The sequence below is a fragment of the Lissotriton helveticus genome, chromosome 6 (genome assembly GCF_964261635.1).
Source record: "Lissotriton helveticus chromosome 6, aLisHel1.1, whole genome shotgun sequence".
In the NCBI taxonomy this organism is placed as follows: domain Eukaryota; kingdom Metazoa; phylum Chordata; class Amphibia; order Caudata; family Salamandridae; genus Lissotriton; species Lissotriton helveticus.
Genome location: NC_136067.1, coordinates 817144733 through 817155474, shown reverse-complemented (window position 1 = coordinate 817155474; position 10742 = coordinate 817144733). Strand labels below are relative to the sequence as shown.

Sequence of the window (10742 nt, the reverse complement as noted above, 5' to 3'; positions counted from 1 at the left end):
TCGTGCAGACCTGTGCAAATTAAGTGAGTCACGGTCTATGAACGTAAAAGATAATCGTAAGCTTGTAAGAGGTGTATTAGTATTCGTACCCACAACCACAGAGAATTGAATTAGGTAACGGACAAATAGTAAAGATATGGTCAAAGGCTCAATGGTTCATTACAATCACATTGAATGTAGAATGGCTATGGGAAAATAATATGCTCATTTAACAATGCTGAAGCTACTGCTTCTATGTGTGATAAAGATGCCAAGAACAGATCAATGGAAATAACTAAAACAATTCGATGGACACAGCTACATGTCAACACTGTATATACACGCAATATACATGAGAACAAATGTACATGCTTGATAAGTGATAGCTAACAACAAAGCCTCCTGTTATTGAACATGGATCCTATGTCTCAACCAGAAATAGGTACCTGTATACACAAGATTCGACTAGAACCATGATAAATGTACATAAAAATAGTGAGTCTGCATAGGGCACATCATCAATAATTCAAACTAATAGTGAACAGTGAAAAAGTAAACATCCACAGATGTCAAAAGGCGCTCATATTGGTATAGCATATGACTCATATGTGAATGAAAAGCTAGACCAGATATTAAACACATATACTATGATCCATGTGGAAATGTAATAATTTGTCGACAACAAATAGAGAGTACTGACATAATAATTTCTAGAACGTATAAAGAGAGAACACATGGTAAATGCAATGTTAACGTCACCAATCACTAGAGCAAGCATGAGTAACGTTGACATGTTTCAGGAAGTGAAATCAACTGCGTTATTAAGCTAATCCTATAAAAACACAATATATGACTCTATGCGAGATTGCAGTGCTACATATGTGCATCTAGTTTGACATTGATAAAACACAATAATAAACATAAGTAAACCGCTGTAGTAATCTACATCTTTACCACCCTCATACTAAACAAAGAAAAGACGTGTCAAGACAAAAGATGGATGTGTAAAAAAAGACAAGACATGGAATCCGATGATAGCATGTGAAAAGGAAACAAGAAAATTCAATTTTATCATTGAGACCTTTGGGAACCAGAGCATCCAAATACCGAATCCAGTATGATTCGCATTGATAAAGCAATTTTGACATATCTCTGTCAGCTCTAGTTGCCACTGTTTCAAGAATAGTGAACCGAAGCTGTGCTATTGTATGGTGGTGTTCATGCCAGTAGATAGCTAAAGGGAATGTGCTAGTTTTACTCCGAATACGACTTTTATGTTCGGTGATGCGTTTGCGTAAGGGTCTCTCAGTCTTCCCCATGCAATAGAGACTGCAGGGACATTAAATCATGTACAAAGCAAATCGACTATTGCAGTCGGCTGTGTATTTCAATTTGACCGTTAGGATTAGCTTAATAATGCAGTTGATTTCACTTCCTGAAACCATTACAAAGGGTTTTTAATTAAAAAATTTTACCAAACACCAACTAAACATCCCTACCTGTTCCGAATGGAAAGTTACATCCTATTAAATGTAATAGGAGAATTAAATGTTAGCCTTTAGGAGAGGTAGACCTTGCTGTAGTGAAAAACAAATGTAAGTTTTTTTCACTACTAGGACATATGAAATTTAAAGTTCTATTTAAAATACACTGCACCCTGCTCTAGGTGCTATTTAGGGCCTACCCAAGGGATGACCTATGTATTTGAAAGTAAGGTTAGGCTTGGGAAAAGGTTTATTTGCCATGTAAAAATGGCAGTGTAAAACTGCACATAAAGACTTCAATGGTAGGCCTGAGACATGTTTAAAGGGTACGTAAGAGGGTGGCACAATCAGTGCTACTGCCCATCTGTAGCATTTAACTTACAGGCCCTGGATACATGTAGTACAATTTCACTAGGGACTTACAAGTAAATCAAATGTGTCAATTTGGTGTAATCTAATGTGACCATTTACCATGCACTTTAGCACTGGTTAGCAGTGGTAAAGTGACAAGTCCTAAGGGCAACAAAAATTATGTCAGTAAAAACGGACAAGTAAGGCAAAATGTTTGGGGTTGATCATCCTCGAGATTACTTTGCATACTCAGTAAATTGTGATATGTTGGCAGGCTAAACCTTTATACAAAATGTTGACCTATGCAAAGTATTGTGATGAAAGCTGTAATGCTAAGAAGAAAACGATGAAGGAGAAATTGATAGTGCCTCAAACAAAGTTTTTCTAAAAATATCATCATGATGGTTTTCAGGGACCTTGTTTTGGTGTCATTGCTGGTGTTGGTGTGCAAGGTGCTAATGCACAAGGCAATGGTACACAGTTTGTGAAAGTTTGAAATCGTGGTACTCATGGCAAAGGTAGAGGTTTAACTAACAACATGTATAGTCAAAATATCATAAATGTGATGCATTTGAGAAATGGCTGGTGTTAGGTCTATAGAAAAATAGTTCACTGGAAACATGTTGGTACTTTTGGACTTGGGGCTGTGAGAACTGAGATGAGACTAGAACGTACATGCTCATCGATCCACCCAAGGTTCATGTTCAGTCGGCCTGACTTCATGGCAGCTCCCACTACGTTCTTCTCCACAGCACCAAGTCCTGTTCAGCGGATCCTCCAAGAAGGTGTATCTGGCCATGTAGAGCCATTGTCAGCTACAGTGTGCAGCTTGGTCCTGCTGGAGATATTTTCATGTTCCATAAAAGAGATTAAGTATGAATGTAGAAATCTTCACTGCAACTTCATCCAATGGCACCAGAAGAAGACGCCTCCTCCTTGAACACCTTCTGCAGCCTTGCCCCATTGAACTTTACCTTCTCAGACATTTTTGCTTGAAAATTCTAAAGTCTAAAGGTAAAAGCAGGCCAGGCCCAATTCACTACTTGCATTCGACCAGCACTCGATTGCAGTTGGCCATAACCTTTGACTTTGCACTGGTCTCGCGCGACTAGGTGCCCGCAGTTTGTGCTTTGCTCTTTTAGGTGATAGAATTGACTTTAAATTTTAAAAGTTCATAAATTTAGTTCTTGTGAGTGGATTTTTTATAATTTTGTGTCAAATAATTCATTAAAATATACTCTTTTTTCCTAAATGTACGCGTGATGTTTCTTGTGTTGTATTTACACGTTATTACTGTTTTTGTTCTGCATAAATACTTTACACATTGCCTCTAAGTTAAGCCTGACTGTTTTTGTGTCAAGCTACCAGAGGGTTTAGCACAGTTTAATTTAGTTACTTTAGTGATTTGCCTTGGCAGGAATTGTAGCTGTTGCTTGAGCAGTATTTACACCCCACTCAACCAACAACCCAATTTCTCACACTTTTCAGCTAATTTCCAGCTAAAAATTGGTTTAACCATGAATAACCATGGATTCATAATCAATGAGGCAAACCCAGTTAAGTTGTTTGGATGACGTCTGTTCAATAAACTCGATTGTGTAGAGATGAAGGATGAATACTCTCAAATCAAGATAAAATCTCGGGAGCCAAGGGTTAATATGTTCCCAATTTTCACAGAGGAATGATAGATTTAAGACATTGTCTGTACATGGTGGTTTGGGATTTTTCAGGAAAAGAAATTGCATTAATCAAAAATGTAGAACCAGTGCAAATCACTGTGAAACCAAATGCAGTGCTTCCTTGTAATCCTCAATACAGACTTGCTCATAAAGCAGAGGAGGGAATTTTACAATTTATAATTAAAAAAAGAGGGGAAGAGTATTTTTTTACTTCCTTGTCTAGTACATCTAAAAAGAAAATCACTGGTAGAAGCAAGACAAATATATTTTTTTTTGCTGAAGATTAGACATAAAGAGCTTTAACCATGTTAATATTCTGTTGAGAAAAATTACAGCATTCCATAAAAGCAAATACAATTTGGCAGTTAACGTTGTCAAAAGCTTTCTTCAGCATCTAGTGCTGACAAGCAAAAAGGAGCATTGGTATAGGAGGTAGATGACAATGCATGACAAACAAGCCTGGTGTCATGAGAAGGTAAACTTTGCTTCACAAAACCTATGTGGTCTGGTTGTAGTAGATTATCTAAAACGTTAGAAAGTATATTAGCAAGAATGTTAGCATATATTTATTCACAATCCTAATTGATTCATAACATTGGTCTGTGATTGGAAATTATAGTGGAATCTTTCTTGGGTTTAGGAAACAAAACAAATAATGTATAAAAAAGATCCTATAAGCATTGCTTTGTATGTGAATTCGGTACAAAAGTGATTGGAGATGGCATCAATTGAGTATTACATATTTTAACAGGAATGCTATTGTGGCTTGTGGCTCTCGCTGAGTTGAGTGTAGCAATGACACATTGTATTGCACAAAAAAATACTGGGGTGTCTAAAAATGATTTGTCATCTTGGGATAAAACTGTTATCTTGCAGGATGATAAAAAATCATGAATTATTTTAGAATCAGTTATATCAAGGTTTCAATATAAATTTGAACAATAAGTAGCTTGAATTATGAGCATGAATTTGTTTTTTGTCATTGTTAATGCATATGTAATTAACCAGTATGCTACCAGACCTATTGGCTTACAAATATAATTTAGATTTTGTATTTGATATTTGTATAGATGCCCTCTTCTTGACTAAGGAATTATGGGCTAGATGTAGGTAGGCTATTACCGGTCGGTAACGGCCGAAATCGTCCGTTACCGACCGGTAATAGACTTTTGAGATGTAGGAGGCTTTTTTATCGATTCGGTAAATAACGAATCGGTATTTACCAATTCGGTATTTACCGAATCATCATTTACCGATTCGATATTTACTGAATCATCATTTACCGATTCGGTATTTACCGAATCGGTAAATGAGATGTAGGAAGCACTTTCAACAGTGCTTCAGGGCTTTAAGGATTCGTTATTTACCACCAACTATTAGTTGGTGGTAAATAACGGATTCCTATGTAAATGCAAATATGTGCATTTACACCTGTGCCATGTGACAGACATACATGCCCTTAGGGCATGTATGTGTGCCACATGTGCACACAAGCACTAATCAGGGGTGCAGCAGGGTATCAAAGTGACACCCTGCCACCCTTGACTTTTTTGCAATTTTACGAATCAGTAATTACCGATTCGGTAATTGACATTCATTCCTATGGGCCTCCAGGCCCTTAGGAATGAATGGCAAATACTGAATCGGTAATTACCGATTTGCTAAATACCAAATCTTACCGATTCAATTTTTGTTACGGAATAATTACCTACATTGCATTTACCGATTCAAAAATACCGAAACTGTAAAATCGGTATTGTTGAATCGGTAAATCTAAATTACCTACATCTAGCCCTATATTCCTATCAGAGTTTTTGTAATTGTATTTTATATTCTGCATTATTTCAAGAAATAAACAGTCTCCCATATTTAGATATAGCTTTTTATAATTCGGATATCTTAGAGTTGTACAACTTGTTTTCCTGGTCCATGAAGGAGATGTCAGTGCCGCTAATAGTAGTTTTGTTATAATTTCCTTTATAATGTGTATAAATTGTGCTATAAACTGCAGTATTGTTATCTTATTATTATTTCTAAGTATAACATCAGTATTCATTCTCCAATGGGAGTGAGGCATTAGGAAGTCATCTAGTTTAACAAACAAAGATGTCATGATCTGAAATATCAATCTGTTGTATTTTAGGAGAATATATTAAGTGGTATAAATTCCCATATGATAATAAGTATTCAACTCTGGAATGTGATAAATTGAACATAGAATAAGCTTTAGGAGCTTTAAATTTGATTAAAGATAATCTGTCTAATAATGCATCACTATTATACTAACTGTCCAAAGTAGTTGTAACATTGACATTCCCAAGGGAGACAGTTCACAAGAAAACCTCTTGACATGACCTTTTTTCTTTGTAATATTTAGGGTTAGATAAATTGAAGTGTCACTGTGCAGTTTTGAATTCAGCAATTGTGTCACTGAAATTAGCACTGAGCAGCCAGTGCAAAACAATATTAGCACCAACTACATTCTTGGACCAGTTGGTTTAGCCAAATGTTAATGCAAAATGTCAGTGCAAAATTGAGAGCTCCAAAGCAAAGGTATTCAATGCCACAGAGTATATCAGCTCAAATGAAATGGTGGGGCTCCTCTTACACTGGAAAATAGGCCATGAATCTAAATTATTTGAAAACACTGGGTTTTTATAAAATTCAACAGATACATGTACACATTTTGAGGCTTAGTCCTCGCTTATGAAGATTTTAAGTAAAATACTAGTGTTGTTATCACATCAGTAATAATGTATGGAGAAAGGTTTCATGCTTGCTTATAAGAATATTGTTCAGATTGCAACTTGGACTGAGAGAAATAAAGGTTTCATTGTGGCATTAATGTGGATACACCCAACCTGTTCCAACTGACTTTCCCCTTTTTGCGCCCTACTGAAAGTGCTGTAATATACAGTATGCAGCTGTTGTACAACATCATTTATATATTACCCCATGGTGTAGCACTTGCTTATATCACCCTGTCCTGTGTGTGGTTGTTATCAGGAAAGGTACGGGATTGGTTACCCAGATTTTTGGGATCCACACTTCTTACTTTGGGCTATTCACTTAGTTTACAAGCCACATTGTCTCCTGTCCCTAGTCTGCTAATAGAAGGAAGCGAGCCCTACTTGACAATATTGCTGTAATGACAACCTAGAGGGTCTAGAAGGAGATAGCTAGAAAGTGGTTCAATTGTGAAAAATTGGCAAGATAAAAGAGGCCCACCCACAACTCTGTAAAAACATTCCATTGACTTGCAATGACAGATGAACAAATGCAAACACTGTGAACCATGCAAAAGACCTTCTTGGCATGGACCCATGATACTTTCAGTACCTAGCCATTTGTTACATTCCAGCATGAAACCTCAAATCCATTTATATCTACATGCTCCGCTAATCAGATTGAAAGCAGAACAAGAGCAGAAGAGCAAAATTGGGTTAAAAGGATCCAACGTTGACAAGACAGCTTCTTCTGACTCAAGAAAATTCTGAAAAGCACAATCTTCAAATAATTCTTTAGATAGTGCACTCTGCTCCCTATCTTGACCCTGGAGACAACTAGCTTGCCCTCTAGTGTTCAAAGCCTGCTTAGTATTTACTGGATCATTAGCTAGATCCAATAAGCATATAGCTGCTTTCCCCTATCCAGTGATGGCATTATAAGACACACTGGAACCTGCCGCTCTCATAAGGAGTCTTACTAATATGATTCCCATCCAATCTTCTTGGAAACAATAACTACGCTATGTCCTCACATGCGTAGATAGTGCCCTGGTATGCCCCCTACATGATATGATGCACCTTCACAAAACACTATCATAATAAAAAAAACATAAAAAGTCAGAGACCATATATGACAGATTTACCAACTGTGTTAGTAAGATGGCATGATCTTTGTTTAAAGAGTTCTGACCCTGTCAAGCATGGTGACAATTTCTATTGAGCAAGAAACTCTACTCAGAACTCATTTGCAAGATTCATCACTGATGAACACCACTTAGGACAGGAGATGAATGTGAAATTCTCTTTTGCACTTTCAGCTTTTTTTTGATACAATAAATATTCAACAAGCACAGACACATTCCCTCCAATTAAAATCTCTTCAGTAATTTGCCTTTTTTTCTAAAAGCTTGATTTAAGAGTATTTTCAATGTTGATAATTTCCCGCTCTGACATCTTAGACTTGACTTTGGTACAATCTGTTAGTCTCCTTCGAAAGTTCCCACTGAGAATGACGTATAGGAAAGGGTTGATGCTGCTGCTGGCGTAGCTGAGGCAGATGGAGCAATAGTAACTTATGTAGAACGCCAGTGTCGGCTGGGAGATCTGAAGATTGACAATCTGTATCACTTGGTAGGGGGCAGCACTCACGATAAATACGCCGACCAACACAAGGACCATTTTAGTAAGCCTTAGGACTCGTTGCCGTGGAATGCTGGTGTTGTATCTAGAAGACAGGAATGAGAGAATGTCTTTTTAAGAAAAAAGAATTAGATGAAAACAAGAGACTCAATTTAATAATGACTTCTTTGTGATAATATTACTTCTAAACAAAACACTTCACACAATTTTTCCAAGTTATATTTTAGCCTTATAGCCTGTTGACGAGGGCTATACCTGTTGTTAAAGGCTCTGAACCCAAGTTCAGCTCGGGCTTATAATGGGAGTTAGGGCCTTTAACAACAAGTATAGGCTGAGGCAGAAGAGCTATAAGTCTGTAGACACATTCCACCCAGTGAGGGTAGAATGTTCTAAATTACACAAGGAGAAACATGAAGACAAACATTGGAATGTGACGCTCTGGGCTTATACCAGACATTATGAGCCGGGAGCTACTCTATTGTCTTCAATAGAGCTCTCAACATTCCAGTGCTCTAATTAAGCTTATAGAGCCTTTACTTTTGGGAAATAAAAATGTATGATTGCGGTACAGAACTGCACGTGTAAAGACATGACTCTTACAGATGCACCCTGGCACATTCAGAGGGACATAATAAGTGGGGGTGTATCTTCCTTCTACTATACATTCATCACCTGTTATCTGCAAGTCACAAGTTTAAACTTGACAATATGAACTCAGTCTGCAATTCTTATGAGGTCAATACATTGACCAACATTAAATTTAGTAACAATAACACAAGTGTGATAGGAAAACTCATAAAACTAGCATGGTTTTTAATTTTTTTTGGCATAAATAGAACTCCTACTTTAACACATTTTCTTCTTTCTTTTTGCTCTTTTATTGAAAGCTACATGTCTCAATTGTCACACTAATTTGTAAAGGAAAACAACAAATAAAAGATTTTTTTTCCTTTTTGCACCAAAGACTGAATTCACATTACATCCTTTTTTCAAATGTTTTGGCATGCTCCACATCTTTCCCTTACACAATAGAGTGAATGTTGGTTGACAAATGTCACTACAGATCCTGACCTGACTGGGCCACAGGCTGAGCAATGTGTGTTACACAGAAAGTTTATTTTTACCATATTTACTTACTACTTGTTTGGTATAGTGGCAAGCTAGCCCAAAGGGCATGACAGTGTTGTAAATCAACTGTAGAAGTGTTTGAACGAGGTAATGCATAATCATCAAATTTAAAAAACTGGAAGGGTTTTCACTGGTTATAACCACATTTTCAGGAAGCCTACTAGTCAATGGGACACAGAGATATTTTAATTCAAGGGCAAAGTGGGTAATTGTTCAGGGCCCCCACCTTCAAGGGGGTTCCACTATAAAGCTATCATTCTCACATTCGATCATTTTGTCTCCTTTTTATTTAATTCTCTATCAGAATGTTCCTCTTTCTACCTCCTACTCTTTCTACCCAGTGTCTTTTTAAGGATTTTTGGGCCCTGGAGAAGGAATATTTCAGCTCTTTTGTGTGGAAGTTTAAGTATCATATTGTTTGGCATCATGCAGGCATAATTTAGCAGAATATTGGTAATACAATTCAAAGTTGTTCCAAACAAAGTATCCCAGCATTTGTCTTGCCTGGAGCACCAAAAATCTTAAAGATGATACTGATTGGACAGGTTGAAATATATGACATCACAAAGGGCAAATAGGTCTAGTAGATATGGAAGGCACAGGGTTGATGTGGGGTAGGGGTCGTATGGTGGAGGAGGTGTATAAGAAACACAGAGGGGTTTGGAAATAAACGTGGACAAAACAAAGTAGATGGTGTTCAACCATGTTGTACTTTGCATCCAAATCCCACTTTATAGGGGATCCACTCTAGTGGGTCCACCCATTTCAGCACTTTAGGTTCTCACTTACTGAGTGGATGGTTTGGACAGCTGATACCACTAAATAAAGGCTCCAATTGGAACAAAATACTGATGTTTTGCTGAAGGTCTCTAGGGAGTCTTTTTTAGGCCTATGTTCCTGGTAATGCAGATCGATGCACTCAAAGCACTGGGATCCGTACTTTACGGTGAGGACCTCTCGGGACACAACGCTGTTACTGCACTGTATTTTTTAGAGTACCGATTATTATTGCAGTTGCTGAGCCTTCCAGTTAGCACCCCATTGCTTCTGCTAAAGCTGAATAGGGGTCCAGGCAAATTCCTGAAGAATTTGCAAGTTGGCCTCTATTGTATTGGTGAAGAATCTGGGTAACCCCTGAGCTATCCTTGTACTGTAGGGGTCTATGAGAGATTATAGTCATGCAGGGGGCAGTAGATTTAGCCTGGATTACTTATGTCAGGGATACACTCAGGAGTATAGGAAACGATAGACTCTGGGGCAATCCCAAGGCAGGCCTGTAGTCAATTTTTAAAGAGGATCTTAAAATGAGCTACAAGAATCATAAACTAGGCACACTTCTTTCGAGTACAACTATTTTTTTATACAGCACAAGGATTATTTTTCAAGTCGAAGAGTTTTTAGATGAAATCGGCCAGAAAGCTCTATGTTCAGTTTAGACACGGGTCTCTCCCCTGCATACACACACCCACAGATGGGTTTGTTTAAATAATGTAGAGGAGCAGGATTGTCTCTCCTGCAGGTTAGCAGATGAAACTTTGGTTCATGTCCTCTTTTTTTTTGCCCAGAGTATAGATAAGCAAAGGGCAAAATGGTTCATTCACATCTTCAGGAATTTGGGTACTACACAGCACGTGGTGGCTTTTAGGATTCGCCAAACAGACACCAGGCAGCCTGTTGTATTTGCAGTATCCAAATATTTTTTTGCTGTATGGTGTAAGCTTGTTGTGTTGGCCGCTACAGGTAACATCTCCAGC

The 10742-nt window shown here is 37.6% G+C and overlaps 1 protein-coding gene across 1 annotated transcript in view; it reads right to left on the bottom strand.

Annotated features, from left to right (window-relative positions):
• Nucleotides 1–5881: 5881 nt before the first annotated feature.
• Nucleotides 5882–10742, bottom strand: part of MCHR2 (melanin concentrating hormone receptor 2) — a 794284-nt gene continuing 789423 nt past the window's right edge. The window contains exon 5 of the mRNA XM_078646856.1: nucleotides 5882–7945. Coding sequence (XP_078502982.1) covers nucleotides 7621–7945 — 325 coding nt within the window. The 3' untranslated portion in view covers nucleotides 5882–7620. The remainder of the gene's footprint in view (nucleotides 7946–10742) is intronic.